This window comes from Mastacembelus armatus, chromosome 7 (assembly GCF_900324485.2).
Source record: "Mastacembelus armatus chromosome 7, fMasArm1.2, whole genome shotgun sequence".
Taxonomy (NCBI): Eukaryota; Metazoa; Chordata; class Actinopteri; order Synbranchiformes; family Mastacembelidae; genus Mastacembelus; species Mastacembelus armatus.
In genome coordinates this window covers 16,790,018-16,806,654 of record NC_046639.1, presented here as the reverse complement: position 1 = coordinate 16,806,654, position 16,637 = coordinate 16,790,018, and the positions used below count along the sequence as shown (strand labels likewise).

Here is a 16,637-nt window from a genome sequence, read left to right as displayed (position 1 = left end):
TTGCAAAAAGGATGGAAATGGCTGTAGTGAACACATTTTTCCAGAAAAGGGAGGAGCATAGGGTGACATATAAGAGTGGAGGCAGGAGCACACAAGTTGATTACATCTTGTGCAGACGTTTCAAATTGAAAGCGATCAGTTACTGCAAAGTAGTGGCTGGGGAGAGTGTAGCCAGACAGCATAGGATGGTGGTGTGTAGGATGACTCTGGTGGTGAGGAAGATGAAGAGGACAAGGGCAGAGCAGAGGACCAAGTGGTGGAATTTGAAAAAGGAAGAGTGTTGTGTGGCTTTCAGGGAGGAGCTGAAATAGGCTCTGGGAGGTCAGGAGGTTCTCCCAGATGACTGGACAGCTACAGCTAAAGTGATCAGGGAGACAAGTAGGAGGGTACTTGGTGTGTCATCTGGAAAGAGGAAAGCAGATAAGGAGACTTGGTGGTGGAATGAGGAAGTTCAGGAGTGCGTTAAGAGGAAAAGGTTAGCTAAGAAGAAGTGGGACACTGAGGACAGAAGAGAACAGACAGGAGTACAGGGGGATGCAGCGTAAGGTGAAGGTAGAGGTGGCAAAGGCCAAACAAAGCCACAACGATACGAGAGGTGGCAGTAGAGTTTTTGACTGGGCTATTTAACAAGATCTTAGAGAGTGAGAGGATGCCTGAGGAATGGAGGAGTAGTGTACTGGTGCCCGTCTGTAAGAACAAGGGAGACGTGCAGAGTTGTGGTAACTACAGAGGAATAAAGCTGATGAGTCACACAATGAAGTTATGGGAAAGAGTAGTGGAGGCTAGGCTGAGGTCAGAAGTGAGCATTTGTGAGCAGCAGTATGGTTTCATGCCAAGAAAGAGAACCACAGATGCAATATTTCCTATGAGAATGCTGATGGAGAAGTACAGAGAAGGCCAGAAGGAGCTGCATTGTGTCGTAGATTTGGGAAAAGCGTATGACGAGGTGCCGAGAGAGGAGCTGTGGTTTTGTATGAGGAAGTCTGGAGTGACAGAGAAGTATGTTCGAGTGGTGCAGGACATGTATGAGAGCTGTAAGACAGTGGTGAGGTGTGCTGTAGGGGTGACAGAGGAGTTCAAGGTGGAGGTGGGACTGCACCAAGGATCGGCTTTGAGCCCCTTCTTGTTTGCTGTGGTGATGGACAGGCTGACAGATGAGTTTAGACAGGAATCTCCGCTGAGGTTAGAGCTGCCAGGAAGGAGGCCTAGAAGAAACTCAAAGAGGAGGTTCTTGGATGTAGTGAAGGAGGACATGAGGATAGTTGGTGTGGGTGCGGAGGATACAGAGGATAGGGTTAAATGGAGGCAGATGATTCACTGTGGCGACCCCTGAAGGAAGCAGCTGAACGGAAAAGAAGAAGACCATTCCTGGGTTAGGGTTAGGGTCTAGGGAATGCATTATGGCTGAGTGTCCTCACAACTATAGCGAGACATGACTGTGTGTGTGTGTGTGTGTGTGTGTGTGTGTGTGTGTGTGTGTGTGTGTGTGTGTGTTGAGGGGTGGCGCTATGTCCTGGCATGTGACGAGGAGGAGGAGAGGGGGGAGTAAAGCAAAGCCCAGCAAAGCTAGGAGCAACAAGGAGACAGTCGGAGAGGGATTATCACCTAACTGTGCCTGTCTGTGTGCGCTATGGAAGCCGACAGAAGGGTCCGAACTGTGTCGCCTTTCATTTGAGTTCAGCGATCTGTCAGCTCGGCCACCACACGGAGACCTGACCCGGTCTAAGTTTGTGTTTGCGGTCTGACGTTAGCTCCTGCCGCTAGCTGACTTCAAACAACTTGTCAACAGCCGATCGATCTCGGACGGGACTCTGGACTGGTTTTGCTACTTGTTTATTTTAGCCTATTGGCGTTTTCCCGTAGCGTAAAAAAAAATCTTCTGAATCAGCAGCACTATCGGGAGAGGTAAGCTAAGTTGGCAAGCCAGCTAACGTTATTTAAAGGCACACAGGAATGTGGGTCAGCCCCGCTAAAAGCTCGTAGTACTCGGTCAACATTCAAGGTTAGTAGCCTTAGCTAACTAGCCAAGTTAGCTAGCCGACACTGCTCGACGGCTAAAGCTAGTTAACTAAGGCGCTACCAGCTAACATCGTCTTCACTCCAAGTTTAGCGGTGGACAGCCGTTGTCCTTCTGTCTCTGAGATGTTTGTATTCAGTTACAGTTCTGTCAGTGACTCGTACAGTTTCCAGCAATATTAGCAGATGTTTCCGAGAACCAGTGTGACAGGTTGTGTGCTGGACAAGTCTTAACAGAGCTTAACCTCAGCTGTTTGTTTTGTGGAAATGTTGTGAAAACACAGTTTATACGTTGTCCTGTTTTGAGTCGTCATGTGATGATAATATCCATTTTGAAAACATTAGTAAATCATTAATAAGTAGACGCTGCGGATGTTTGTCAGGGCACCTTTACATTCATGGACGGATTAATCCACTAGGGGGCCCCGGGGCAAAAATGTGACCCCCACCCCTCTACCCCTCTCTCCCTACACACACACACTCACACACACTCCCACTCAGAAAGCCCTCTTCCCTACAGTCTCCGCCAGCACAGTGTGTACATAGTGCATGCACACTGTCCCCTTAAAGCACCCACCAAGTACACTGTGAACCCTACCATGGACCCAAGGCAAACAATAATACAGATGTCTCCAAGCTCCAATAGAGGCAAAGTTGACTTTTTAGGACAGTGGACAGCAGATGCAAATGTTTCATTAATGTCAGATTAAAACAGTGCTGGGAACTGGGAATATTGTGTTTTAGTGTTGTGCATGTACGTATTAATTTGTGAGTTTAGCCTGGTTAGTTTTATTTTAGCATCATATATGCAGCCTCTGGTTGGATATTTTGAGACGACTAAATGACAATAAGTACCTTTTAGATTTTTTTTCAAAGCTTATTTAACCAGGAAACCTCTTGTAGTCCATTCTCGTTTACAAGAAAGCAATATGAAACCAGTGCTATGTAATTACACAGGAACACACACAATTAATCTAAGTCACATGTAACACAGACGCTAAGTAGCCACACCATATAGCAGTGTGAGTGCATGAAAAACTGATATTTGGGGGAGTGCATTTTGGCTGTGCTATTTGTTATGACAAGCTTTATTCACAGTTTGTCTAGTGGCTGGGCACAAGAATTAGACCGTTAACCATTTACTTGCAGGATTTAATAGTTAGGAAGATATGTGGATTTCTGAATCCTGTTAACAGTGATTTGATGCTTACTATTGTTCTGTATATATAATTTATGTTAGGTACACATTGTTAATTTAATATTGCATGTTAAAAAATATTATTTTGTTTTTAAATAGTGGAGCTATGATGGCAACGTGACAGCAGGGGAGTCGCTGAGTCAGCTTCATCAGGAACCATGGAAGGGTGTCAGCAAAGTGCTAGAGACCAGCACGAGAGGGTGAACGGCTACTGCAAGATCAGGTCTCCTCAGGACACGGCTGATGAGTCTGGTGGTTCAGACAGCTGTGGGGGGACAAGTGTGTCGGAGCTGACAGACCTGCAAGAACTGAAGGCAAGAGAAAGTGAGGATGAGGAGGAGAAGGAGAAGGAGGTAGAGCCTTCATCTAATAGCCTGGGAGGAGACCAGGAAAAAAGAGAGAATGAGAGTCTGGATCATGAGGACGATCACAGCAAGCAAAACAGCAGCGCAGCATCCAGTTACACAGGTGAGAGTTTAGCTTCCTTGCTTCCTAAAAAAAGAAGCACATTGTATTTAGAGAAGAGAACATTCTTGATTTTTAATGACCATGTGTTTCTTTAACGCAGATCTGTCCCATACCTCGTCACCCTCGCTCTCAGAACAGCTGCGTCTTGGCAGAGAAGACAGCACAGGGTCTGGGATCAGTGTGGAGTGTAAGGTCTGCGGGGACAAGGCCTCTGGCTTCCACTATGGCGTGCATGCTTGTGAAGGTTGCAAGGTAATACAGTTTATGTATCACAACAGAAAAGAATAGATTATAAAAGTCTGATAACGGTAGTTTTGCTCTGCCAGTTGCTGAACGGGTTGCTTGTTCCTAACTCAGGGCTTTTTCCGGCGAACTGTGCGGATGAAGCTGGAATATGAACGTTGCGAGCGTTCCTGCAAGATTCAGAAAAAGAATCGTAATAAGTGCCAATATTGTCGCTTCCATAAGTGCCTGTCTTTGGGAATGTCCCATGATGGTGAGAAAAAACTTGTATACTATGTATACTTTATAAAGTTGATGCTTTAAAAAAAAATTTTATAAATTTTTGCAAATCCAAGACACGATGGCCTCAGTGGATTTTTTAATGAGGATGAAGTGAATTACAAATCTGCTCACTGATTTCTTATCCTCTGTAATTTCCTTTGAAACCGTTTTACATAATTCAGTATAGGTGGTGTAAAAGGAAAACTTGTTTTCATCAAATGCACATAGTCATTTCTTTTTGATAGAGGCATTGCTAAACAGTAATAAAGAAAACACATTTGCTTCCTGAGTATCCAACACTGATTCTGACAAAGTGACATACTCCTGCAAATGCCCACTCAAAATAAAACCAGCATCTCTGTATATGTTTGTTCAGCAATCCGTTATGGACGTATGCCTGAGGCGGAGAGGAAGAAGCTGGTGGCGGGCCTGCTTGCAGAGGAACTGAAACTTGGCAAACCAGGTGGCTCAGACCTGAAAGCTTTGGCCAAACAAGTCAACACAGCCTACCTGAAGAACCTCAATATGACCAAGAAGAAGGCCCGCAGCATCCTGACGGGCAAAACCAGCAACACCGCGGTACATTCAAATTTTTAAACTGAGCTGGCCAATCTGGTTTTACAGATATATGCATACTAAACTCTCCACATCACCATCATAGCATCTCTGAAATATAATGTTACATCTGTTGTCAAGGATCTGAGACTCAGATCCTTAACTACTGGTTCATTGATATTGTTTTAGTTTAACTCTTAACCAGAAAATATATATTTTTTGCATATATATATCATTCTAATGTTTTATGCTAGGACCACTCGGTGGTAGAGTGTTTGGCGTTGTCTCACACCAAGAAGGTTCTGGGTTTGAGTCCCATTCGAACCCGGGACCTTTTTATGTGGAGTTTGCAGATTCTCCTCATGTCTGGATTGGTTTTCTCCTGGTACTCCGGTTTCCTCCCACATATCAATGACGTGCAGTTTAGGGTTAGGCTAATTAGTGACTCTAAATTGTTTGTAGGTGTGAGTGTTTCCCTCCCTGTAAGTGTCAACCCTGCAATAGACTAGTGATCTGACTAGGGGTTACACTGAATTGGTATAAGCATAATAGAGAACGGAGGAGTGGATGTTTTATGCTAATCCTTGATATGTTGTACCAGGTAAATTATTATTATTAATCAAGATAAATGAATTTTTGTCACCTTGTTAGCCATTTGTGATCTACGACGTGGACACACTCTGGAAGGCAGAAAGCGGTCTGGTATGGAGCCAGTTAGCTCCGGGTGCGCCCCTGACCAAGGAGATTGGGGTCCATGTATTCTACCGCTGCCAGTGCACAACAGTGGAGACTGTGCGAGAGCTCACAGAGTTTGCCAAGTGCATTCCAGGGTTTGTGGACCTCTTCCTTAATGACCAGGTGAGCCACACTCCTCACTGTGCTATACAGTAACATCATTTCTATGTGGCTGTTTAGGAAGGTGCTAAAGTTGTTTGCTTTGCAGGTGACTTTGCTGAAGTATGGCGTGCACGAAGCTATTTTTGCCATGCTCCCGTCTCTCATGAACAAAGATGGACTGTTGGTGGCTAATGGCAAAGGTTTTGTGACCAGGGAGTTCCTGCGCAGCTTAAGAAAGCCCTTCAATGAGATCATGGAGCCCAAGTTTGAGTTTGCTGTTAAGTTTAATGCTCTGGAGTTGGATGACAGTGACCTGGCTCTGTTTGTTGCTGCCATTATTCTTTGTGGAGGTGAGAGTCAAGGGTTTTCTTTTGAAGTTTGAATAATGTCATGTGTGTGCAAATCTCAATTTTAGCCAAGGTATTTACTAATATGAATAATTTATTTTTATTCATTTATGCCACTTGCACTGGTTTCAGGTGGCATTCACTCATTTAATTATATCATTGCTTGTAAAAACTTACAATGTAATAATATTTCTAGGTCATAGTGTCCCCTTTTCCATCATGCTGTCATACTTTGGTGTGTGGTATTGAAAACGTGTTAAAAGAAACTGTGACTCATTAAAAACCATCCCTTCTTGGCTTATTGTTCTCCTAGATCGTCCCGGGTTGATGAACGTGAAGCAGGTGGAGCAGAGTCAGGACAACATCCTTCAGGCCCTGGACCTCCACCTTCAAGCAAACCACTCTGACTCTGCCTACCTCTTTCCAAAGCTGCTACAGAAGATGGCTGACCTTCGTCAGCTGGTTACTGAGAACGCTCAGCTTGTCCAAAAAATTAAAAAAACTGAATCAGAGACCTCCCTCCACCCTCTACTACAGGAGATCTATAAAGACATGTATTAGTATTCTCCAGCACGGACTGCTTTCAGCAATACTGTTACAGACTGAATTTACATTCATAATAAAACACTGCATTCAGTTCAAGCACTGTTCCTCGTACGGGCATGGATTTTAACGTGCAGATGAGGCAAAGTCACATGGTAGTGCTAATGCAATCATCAGTCTTCACAATGTCGGCATTACCTTCAGCAGAGTAAAGTACAATGTGTGTGTGGGTGTGTGCGTGTGGGCGCGTGTGCATGCACGTTTGTGTGTGTGTGTGTGTGTGTGTGTGTGATGAACATCTGGAATCATTTGCTGCAAATCCTAGTTTCCCACAACGGTCACTTAACAGAGAGACTATGTTTTCTCACCAAGGCTGCTCCTATTTCATCCTTGTACCACCGCTGGCCCCTGAGCAGTATCTAGAGAGAGCTTCTCCTCCCTCACCCTGACTGTGTCTTACTGTAAAGGGAAAGCGTTTCATATTGTTACACAATATACAATATAATATTTAAAATAGAAAGAGGCTGTCAGTTTCTACTGTGAGAGAGTTTCTTTGGATGCCAGTGTCTTTGGAAGAGTTAATGCTCTCACACTCTAGGTGAATATGCACAATTTGGTTTTTGTTTACATCATCATCATCATCATCATCAGCGACCCCCGTTTTTTCCATTTGGTCTAAAGAACACAAACTGGGCTGGCTCCAGCAGTGTAGTGCTCTTTGTGCAATACCATTTCAGTTTGTCAATAAATGTGGAAAACCAAGGTTTTTAGGTTTTGTCTTAAAGCCATCTACCCAAGGGGTAACTTAGACTATGTTACACAGATTTTGTTTCTGAAGCTGACACTACAAACACATGATCTGTTGAAATACAAGGGACAGCCTGTTTTTCTGGGGGGGTTTTTTTGTTTGTTTTTTTTGTTTTGGTTTTTTTTGACATGCAAATTATCAAAATGACATTTTAGGTTTGTTCTAGGTTTATTCTTTATAATTATGTTACTAATTATTTGTAATTGTTGATCATATTTGTAAGGGCAAAACATGAATTCTCACGTTGTTTCATGTATTTGTGTTCTTTTGTATGGTATGCCTACCTATTTAGTCTAGGTTGTTCCAGATATATCATCAAACAGGAGAAAGCTGGATTAACACCATAGCAGGATTTATCTAAAGACAACAGACTGTAGAGTGATAACATCATTGTGAAAAGTCACGATTAGAAATCGCATCCAGCCTTTCCACAGTCTGAGATTATTAGCCATCTTGTGTACTGTGTCTGAATTGTCTTGATTGGGAAGATACAGAGTGTACCAGCCTTACAATGCTGTATCCAGATTTTATGTTTCCAACATTTTTCCATATTATGCAGGTGGTTTTATCCTAGTGTCCTTATTCTGAATGTCAGTATTGGTGTACGAATCCACCTTCAGAAATCTCCTATTGTGCTCTTATTCTGTCTTGATCCCTATCTACCTCTGATGTATAATCTGTGACATTATTCCATTGTCTCATCTAATCTGACTTTTTTTTTGATTAATTTGTTTTCTTTTATACATATTGCAAATTTGATATTAGCTGATGTGCAGATGAGTGCCAAGTTAGCAAAGGGTATGAATGCATAAAACAAGAAAGTATACCAAACAAAGTATCTGCGCTACCTCTATGCCTGTGTGACATTTTTTTTTTTTAAAGAGAAAATAGAAATATTTTCATCTTTACAGTCACATGTAACCTAGTTACACTTAATAAGCTTCATTGGAAATATTAACAGAGAATTTCCTCAGTTGTTTTTAATATGAGGATGGTTGTAGGTGCCTGTATACGTTTAAACTGGACTGTAGTTTGTTGAAGTAGTCCTTAGAGTGATTGCAATAAATGATTAAATGGTAGTCAGAGAAATGAATAGAGCTGGTGGATAAACGGGAGTTTACGTACAAAACGTGTACGTGCAACGTCACGTTTCTATTGGTTGGTTGATAAGATAATTGGTAAAAAGCAACCGGCTGCTATCTATTTAGACTGCAGGATGGAGGGCGCTTGGTGGCATGCTCAAAACACATGGAGGATGGACTCGGCTCGTAGTGGGACTTTGTGTAGGTAGGTAAAAGGAGCTTGGGTGTCTTTAAAGCCACTATAATTGACAAAAATATGTAATACCGAGAAACGTCACCAACACCTAACATTATGTGGCGCAGAACGTGTGCTATATTCAAATGTTGCTGTTATGTTGAAAAAGTGATATTTTGTTATTCGAGATATATATATATTTTTTTAAGCGAAGACTTGATGTTTCCCGTTAACATGGTCATGGTGTGGCCTTTAGGGAAAGAGTTAGCTTGGGGAACTTTTTGTGGGTGTGTGGAGGTCACGTTCGCTCTAGTGAAAATATTGCTTAAAGTGAGTTAACGTAGCATTAGCTCAGTACCTAAGTCAATAAACGGCAACGACTTACCCTTGGCCTCGTGATGGTTACTAGTTATCACATTCGACATGAAGCTAAAATGTGAACACAGTTAACTAACTACTTAGCAAAGTTGGTCACCATTGGTTAGCTTTTTACAGCCGTTCAAAGTTGATTTTTCCCACACTACGTAAACACACACGGTGTTTTTTGTTTTGGTGTTTTCAATGGCGTTAACAGGTCTAGTTTTTTTTTTTTTTTTCATTTCACATTATGTATTTTTGTTGTTATGTTTCGCTTGTAACGACTTGATTTTGTTTGCGACTTGAATCACTAAACACATGCTTCAACTTCAAAACGTAGCAACGTCTATCACAAATAAGCACAATCTGCTTTTATTTTTGTTCTTATAAACTAAACTTATTTTGCATGAGTTGATTTTTCGTCGAGACATTTGAAAATAATTTTAGACTTGAAGTTGTGGAAGGATTTTTTTTTTTTTTCTTCTTCTCCATAATTCAATAATTGAACTAGTTAAAATAGACAGCTTAACTGAATAATTAATTAAAAAAAACAATTGGTAGTCATAACCATAGTCCTGTAATAGACTGTTACCATTCAGAGACTTGACTTTGCTTCATATAGTTACACTAATGCTACATGTTGGAAATGTGATCTCTCCTTTTTTCTTTTTCTTTTTTTCCTTTTTTCCCCCCCATTACAGGCGTTTCATAAATGGCTCTTGCAGATTCGGTCCAAGATGCAACTATCGACATGAAAGGCTAACTGTCCCTTCAGGCCAAATATGTAGGTACTTTCAGAAAGGTGGCTGCAAGTATGGTGAACGCTGCAGGTAAGCTACTTTTGCTGTCTCTGCAGTTGCATGCACTGTAACTAAATGAAAAAGGATGACATGCACATATATCCCACCCCCCTCCCCCGACCTAGGTATCTTCATGTTCTTCAGCCTGAAGTTGATACAGGTGTTGCAGGTAGAAGAGGTTCAGTGCCCATTGTCTCCTCCGGTGTGGCTCATGCTACACCAGACAGAAGAGGGTCAGTGCCTGCTCTTCTGCAGACTGATGTAACATCCAGGCTGGAATGCAGAAGATCAGAGTCAGTGGCTAATGCCTCAGATCAGCAACACATTAGCCAGCTGACAGTAAATATTGCTGAGGAACAACCACAAGGTATTGGAAATTTAGTTACAGTAGGAATTTTATTTTCCAGGTTGTGGATAATAGGCTTGGGTATCGCTACCGATTTCATGATTTGATTCTGATGAACACAGTCTGGATTTGATTTTTACTGACTCATTTAATATTTCCATTTCAAAACCAATTCTGCTTGGTTATGAAAAAGATTGAGTTGTCTGTTCAAATGGCTTTGGAGATTTGGAGTATTTCCATAAAATTTTTACTTTTCAAATCCAAAATACTGCCACCCATCTGCCTTCAGTCCTTACAGCTTCTGTCATGTTTTGGTTCTCCCTTGCATACAGTTGTGAGTCTCATGAGACCTTGCAATGTGATTAGTCTGCAGAATATGGCAGAAATCTGATTTGACTTTTTTATTTTTTAAACTCAACGTGGGTAACGATCGTTTTAATAATTAAACAGCATTTTTTTTTTTTTTTTCCTCCTGATCAGCTATTCCCATAATATGCATGCTTTTTTTAAAAAATTTTTTTTTTTTTTTTTTAAGCAGATACTAACTCCAGTCTAACTAACTCTCAAACTTCTTCTCGGGAATTGGGCCAAAGTTCTGACATGAATCAAGCCGCTGCATCTGATGGAAGAAATGAGCAGGTTTGCGTCTAATTTGGGTTGCATTCTACAATATAGAGCAGTACGCTAACCTAGATTAAACCTAGGAGGCTTTAGCTAATTACAAAGTTTGTGTTCAGGATACCTCTTCTGCAGAGACCACAGAGAATGGGGCTGCAGCTGCAGCCTCTCGTGCCTTGGAGAAAGTAGAGGAAAAAGAGGCTTTTCTCCAGAGTAAAAATGTGACCTGTGGCATCTGCATGGACAAAGTGTATGAAAAGACGGACCCAAGAAACCATGTATTTGGTATCTTGCCAAACTGCAATCACTCCTTCTGTTTGCAGTGCATAATGACCTGGAGGAAAACAAGAGACCTTGGGCTGGATGTTGTAAAGTAGGTTTCAGTAATATTTTAATATATGACAACACACTGTAAAGGAATTTGAGTTGATGTCCCTGTTTAAATGAATTCTCCTCAGGAGCTGCCCGCAGTGCCGAGTGAAGTCTGGCTTTTATGTGCCGAACAAATATTGGGTTGAAGGACAAGCCAAGGAAGGTGTAATTGCTGCCTTCAAGGAGAAATTCAGGTACGATGTGTGATTCAGTTTTGATTGCAGAAACTAATTACACCGAGAGCTTTGTGCATGAGCGGTTTCTGTGTACTAACAGATTTTTACACAACTAAATTAAAATGGGTTGCAACAACCAGACTAGTAGGGTGGGGATGTAATCATCACTAAATATTTCCATCCACTAACTGTCAGGTTTAACTGGTATGTAGCTAACAGAATACAATGACAGAATGAACTTTGGCTTGCTTAGCAGTATGAATTTAAGGAAGATTAATGTGGAATACAGTTAACACATCTGACTGTGAAGCTTAATAAATGCTGTTTAACAATAATACTTATGAAATCCTCTGGTTCTTTCTAGTAAGAAAAGCTGCAGTTACTATGCACGTTATAGACGATGTCCCTTTAAAACGGATTGCCTTTATCGGCATGACAAACCTGTGCATCGTGGATCACTTTTGGTAAATATATAAAGTAATTGCCAGGCGTCTCCCAGCTGTTGTGTGAAATGTTTAATTTTTTTTTTTTTTTTTTTTTTACATTTTACAGTATCTTGATGATGATGACAGCTACGATGGTCTCAACCTGCTTAATTTTTTCATAGCCATGAGCCTTTTTGATGAGGATGACGACGATGAGGATGACTTTGACTTCCCTTTCTATCTGTCAGAAGAGTATGGTTTCTGAGCTTACTTTTTTTTTTTTTTTTTCTTTCAGTGCCCAAAACCACTGAATGGGGCCTTAGCTATAGATAATCCCTTGGCCTCAAGAGAACACTTGGCTATATGTCTTTAACCTTTTGTCCTCCTCGTATGGAAACAACTTTTGAGTAGTCATGATCAGATATTTCAGCCATGTGCCGTGAAAGGCCAGGTGTATCCAGGATTTTCTGACTACAGCTGATAATTTCACTAACCAGCACTCCGACTAGCAGAGGGGAACTAGTCTGTGAATTACTTTCTACAGTCTACCTGGAAATGACAACAGGTACACTTGGCTCTCCATGGCACATGGTTTGTAACCCCCACTTTAGATATGAGCACAGGAGATTAAAATTTAAGATTTGCCCTGTTCTAATGATTTGTGGTTAATCTGTGGTCTTTAGATTTATTTTTTTTAACCCCTCCATGGCCATAGTGCTTCAAACATGTTGCAGATTGTTCATTTTCCCCTTCATCTCTATACTAATTAAGTGCTCATTTCTTAATTGTTGCAGAAATTGGTACCTTTTTATTTTAAAGTTTTGTGCATGGTTTTAACTGTCTGAAGATTAAAAAAAAATGTATTGTACCCCATCCTGATAATGTCTGTCTTATTGGTAGTAATAGTACTCTTATCCTAGAATTGGCAGGAACACAATGTTTAAATTTTATTTTATTTTTTAAGCGAGTTGTACTTGTACACAGAAAATAAAATACTGCTTCACACTTTCTCACTGAAAAGGCGTGTCGTGCTGTTTTACTGTTAAAAACGATGACGATGAAGGAGCTTGTCGCCAGGTGGGGATGTGGTGCACGGGGGGGGAAAAAAAAAAAAAGCTCACGAAGAAGAAATATCAAGTCTGGCGCGGAGGCGATAGTTTGGTTCACGTCCCGCAGCCTCACCGGCCGGGGTCATACACCGGTATGTTTCTGAACCGTTTTGATAGCCAGTCGATGCTGCTGGTCCGGTCGCTGATGTCCGGAGCCTCCGGTGCCCACAGAGCGCTGAACGTCTTCCACAGGCAGCGGCGAGCTAACCCTGACGTATCACTGAGCAGCTTCATAGAGACGCTGTGTCGGGACGAAGTCCTCTGTCCGCAGGCTGGAGACCGGCCGCTCACCGTGTAAGAGTGCGTGGGGTTTCACCGGGATGTAACGTTAACTTTACGGTTAAGGTTTTACGTTAACGAAGAGCTGACTTGGTTATACGAGACTTTTCCGTTGCCATAGAAACGGCTTGGAGCAGCCATATTTGACAGCGTTGACTATGAATTTATGCCACTTTTAGTTCGCTACATTTTAGAAGGACAGAAGTTTTTAGATGTTTGACAGGTTAGCATTACGATATTTTAAACAAAGAACTAAATGAATGGGGGAGGGTGTGGTCACGAGTTTCTTAGGATGAGTAGTGTGTTGTACATTAAAATAGCTCAGTATATACAGTTTTAGTGAACTTAAAATCAAACTTAATTGCTAAAATACATTTTGTATAAAAACGCCAACCCTTTTACTTAATATAGCATTTTCTTATAAAACTTGTATTGATTTTTGTGATAAGTGTGTGTATATATAGCACCAGAGCAATGAATGAGTACTTTTAGTTTCTGTACTCTAAGTGCATTTTCCTATTTACTAAATACACATTTTGTGTAAAATTTTCAGTATATCAAAATAGTTGTAGATTATTTTTCTATTCATTGATTAGCCCTAATTTTTTACTGGACTTTCTGCCTAAAATAATTGACATATACTTTATGTCACATACCCACGTCTGTACCTCACACAGTTTTTTTTTTTTTTTTTTTTTTTTTAGTAAACCACTGGTGTGCCTGTTTCCACCGTTATTCAAACAAAACCTGCTGTCCTTCATCTACCTAGTCCACTCTGTTCTTCCACGGATCTCTGTTCTGCAGCTACTCAGTTGCCTCAGCCAAGACCCTCATCCGAATGCCTGGGTCACCACACTCTGTAAACAGCTGGAGAGAAGCCTGGGGACCCACACCAAAGAGCCTCTATACACTCCACATTGCAGCCAGAGACTGAAGGAACTGTCACAGCGTTTGGTTGGTTTTGGTGAAGCCGGAGGTTGGATGTATCTAGGTGGGCAAATAGCAAAATCTGCCAGTGCGTATGATTTGTCAGAGAAGCTGGGAACCCAAAGGAAAAGGAAGGGAAGTTTTGTCTCTGTGGAGTCAGATGGGGAAGAAATCGGACAGCGAAGTAAACGGATAAAGATGGATGTCTGTGTTAGCAAGAGCGTTGATGCAGAAGAGTGGAGCGTGCATAAAGAGACATCAGGAAGGCTGAACAGTAATGCTCCAGGTGAAAATCCTGCTGAAGACCTGCAGCCTGCACCTGACAGTCCATGCGATACTCTGCCTGAACATATAAAGGTAGACCTCAGGCTTTGTCTGTCCTGACTACAGTGAAATTTAACATTCAAATGTTGCCTGTTTGTTTTTTTTTCAATAAGTTTCAGATCTTTAGATACCCCCTTTGATAGGAATTTTCTCCATTCATCAAATTAAGTGCACTGACAACACCTTTATTACAGGTTATAGTTGAAATAACAAAACTTGATCTGTTTTTTTTGTTTTGTTTTTTTTTTTAGCTCTCTGTTCTTCAAATAAAAGAATTATTGGAAAGTCCAACAGAGGTAAGAAGATTTTTTTTTTCTGGACAACACAGTCAGCTAAGACCTTAAGTGATATTTGTCATTACTATAAAAGTCATTTTTATTTTTGGTTTTCAGTGGGACCAGAGCCCGGTGGATGTGTTCAAAGTATTGAACGACTGTGACCCCACCCAAGTAAGTTGTCAAAAATTATATATCTGACTTTTTCACCAGCATTAACACTTTTGTATTTTTGCATTAAATGTTGAGGTGTTTGTAATACTTTATTCACTCCATTAATCTGTATGGGAAAGCCGTTCAGGATGCTTTCTCCCAGTCATGCATTTGCTTGCAGATATACGTTGGTGGTAATTCCATATGTGTGTGTTTCCTGTGCAGGTGGAGGTGTTGTGTAGCACACTCAGTTTTCCTGACTTACCAGAGCAGATTCTAACTAAACTGTGCAGCAGTGTTTTGGCTCTCTCCCCTGAGCTGAGCTACAGCACAGCAGCAACACTCATCAAGAGCCTCCTGCTGGAGAAGGTAACTCACTGGATTTCCAGAGGATTCAAGCTATGTTCCATTGTTAGACACTCATGAGATGTCCTGGTGTGATATGTGCAGGTCTTGTCCCTGTCTGAACCGGCCTCCAGGTGCCTGGTTACAACAGCAACATCGCTGTGTAACCACTATCCCAGACCAATGTGCCACGCTCTGATAGGCCCGGTTCTCCAGGAGAAGAACATAGGTGAGGAAAAGCTTTTGCTACAGCTGAGTAAATTCATACATTTTTAATGCTTTTTATTTTAGAGGGATCAGTCAGAGCAGTCTCCTAGAGCTGGTGTAGAGTTATAGCATCAGCGTTCATGTGTGCATAAACAACAGAGATGCTTTGATGATATAGAGTGCTGCGCCAGGACCTTTTACCCAGTCTTTGGCCCCAGTATCAATTGATGTTCTATTTTTGACTTTGTTTTGTTTTCAGGAAGTCCACAGGCTGAGCTGCTGAGCAGACTAATAGAAGACTGCCTGGATTCCCACTACAGACTACTTGTGCTTCAGTGAGATACAACTGTTTAAATTCTGTGTTTTTTTTAATTGCAATAAGGAGTCAAATTGCCATATGTTGTTTGTGGGTTCCATCATTTACTTTGTTTTTCATCTAGAATGACAATCAACATAGTGTGGAGTGAGGCGTTGCTCTCCATTATCCACAGCTTATTAGACTCCAAGGTAAGCAGGATGTTTACTCTGCTGTAAGAACACTTGTTCATTGTTATTGAGATGTCTGTTTTTTTTTTTTTCAGCCTGACTTGAATGAAGAACTTTTCGCACAATTCACCGAACAGCTTGTCAGCCAGGGTCCTCATTTCATAAAATCTGTGAAGTTTGCAAAAATGATGCTCACAGTCCTCACCAAATATAGTAGTTGTGTAAGGTGTTTTTTTTTTTTTTTTAAAGTTAATTTGAACATAATAACAGTGGGTAAAATTAGATTTGTAATCTTTTATGTTTTGGTTTGATTTTCCAGGTGACTTCTGCACACAAACAGTCCTTGTCAGGTTGCCTGATTTCAAATGAGACCTTCCTGAAAAAGTCTCTCCAAGCTGCTTTGAAAAGAATCACACACACATGAAGTGATAACACTTTAAGAGCCCTTAAGCATTAATTCACAGCATATGTATAATTTAATAATTTCTGTATAATAAATAATGCAATTGCAGGACATTTATACCTATTTATTCATGTACAGTTTCTGAGTTTTATTGTGATGTCAATATTTCTTTATTTCTTTATACACCTGACTCCACTTATAGATGCCTCACAGGAGAAGTTGCCTGAGGGGTACTTGCCCATACATATTAATAAAGCTGTTAAACTAAGTTCATGTGTACTTTTTGACTTACAAATAAAACATTTCAATTCACAGTCTATTGCCATGTAAATTATAGGTTGCTTAGAATATGTCTTAATAGAATTTCTGTTTGTTTCACTGAGCCTTATTCATTATTCATACCTAAGTGACTACACAGCTCTGTACAATTAAAAGTCAATCAGAAGCTGGAAGGTACCATTTCACTTTGTCTGCTTCTGATTGACTGAACACACCTGATTCA

General features: G+C 41.0%; 3 protein-coding genes across 4 annotated transcripts; all 3 read left to right on the top strand.

Annotated features, from left to right (window-relative positions):
- The first annotated feature begins 1,544 nt into the window (after positions 1–1,544).
- On the top strand, positions 1,545–7,982 carry ppardb (peroxisome proliferator-activated receptor delta b). The gene is made up of 8 exons (XM_026332476.1): positions 1,545–1,905; positions 3,314–3,682; positions 3,783–3,934; positions 4,040–4,178; positions 4,563–4,765; positions 5,393–5,599; positions 5,685–5,928; positions 6,239–7,982. The coding sequence occupies exons 2-8, from the start codon at positions 3,373–3,375 to the stop codon at positions 6,484–6,486; spliced, it is 1,503 nt and encodes a 500-aa protein (XP_026188261.1). The 5' UTR covers positions 1,545–1,905; positions 3,314–3,372; the 3' UTR covers positions 6,487–7,982.
- Positions 7,983–8,134: 152 nt separating this feature from the next.
- On the top strand, positions 8,135–11,892 carry mkrn4 (makorin, ring finger protein, 4). The gene is made up of 8 exons (XM_026332477.1): positions 8,135–8,563; positions 9,592–9,720; positions 9,816–10,057; positions 10,575–10,675; positions 10,774–11,027; positions 11,113–11,220; positions 11,567–11,666; positions 11,755–11,892. The coding sequence occupies exons 1-8, from the start codon at positions 8,493–8,495 to the stop codon at positions 11,890–11,892; spliced, it is 1,143 nt and encodes a 380-aa protein (XP_026188262.1). The 5' UTR covers positions 8,135–8,492.
- An 876-nt stretch (positions 11,893–12,768) lies between these two features.
- Positions 12,769–16,388, top strand: fance (FA complementation group E). 2 transcript variants are annotated; one of them, XM_026332802.1, is made up of 10 exons: positions 12,769–13,030; positions 13,720–14,299; positions 14,518–14,562; positions 14,659–14,715; positions 14,920–15,063; positions 15,145–15,268; positions 15,506–15,581; positions 15,687–15,753; positions 15,828–15,948; positions 16,052–16,388. In XM_026332802.1, the coding sequence occupies exons 1-10, from the start codon at positions 12,831–12,833 to the stop codon at positions 16,099–16,101; spliced, it is 1,464 nt and encodes a 487-aa protein (XP_026188587.1). In that variant the 5' UTR covers positions 12,769–12,830; the 3' UTR covers positions 16,102–16,388. The 2 variants fall into 2 exon arrangements, with proteins under 2 accessions (XP_026188587.1, XP_026188586.1); XM_026332801.1 differs by having other exon boundaries at positions 15,828–15,953.
- Positions 16,389–16,637: the final 249 nt, after the last annotated feature.

Coding starts and splice junctions, on each gene's coding strand:
- ppardb (XM_026332476.1), top strand. CDS start 3,373: ATGGAAGGGTGTCAGCAAAGTGCTAGAGACCAGCACGAGAGGGTGAAC. Junction 3,683..3,782: donor CGCAGCATCCAGTTACACAG/GTGAGAGTTTAG, acceptor TCTTTAACGCAG/ATCTGTCCCATACCTCGTCA. Junction 4,179..4,562: donor TTTGGGAATGTCCCATGATG/GTGAGAAAAAAC, acceptor ATGTTTGTTCAG/CAATCCGTTATGGACGTATG.
- mkrn4 (XM_026332477.1), top strand. CDS start 8,493: ATGGAGGGCGCTTGGTGGCATGCTCAAAACACATGGAGGATGGACTCG. Junction 8,564..9,591: donor CGTAGTGGGACTTTGTGTAG/GTAGGTAAAAGG, acceptor CCCCCATTACAG/GCGTTTCATAAATGGCTCTT. Junction 10,676..10,773: donor CTGATGGAAGAAATGAGCAG/GTTTGCGTCTAA, acceptor GTTTGTGTTCAG/GATACCTCTTCTGCAGAGAC.
- fance (XM_026332801.1), top strand. CDS start 12,831: ATGTTTCTGAACCGTTTTGATAGCCAGTCGATGCTGCTGGTCCGGTCG. Junction 14,563..14,658: donor TATTGGAAAGTCCAACAGAG/GTAAGAAGATTT, acceptor TTTGGTTTTCAG/TGGGACCAGAGCCCGGTGGA. Junction 15,954..16,051: donor TCACCAAATATAGTAGTTGT/GTAAGGTGTTTT, acceptor TTGATTTTCCAG/GTGACTTCTGCACACAAACA.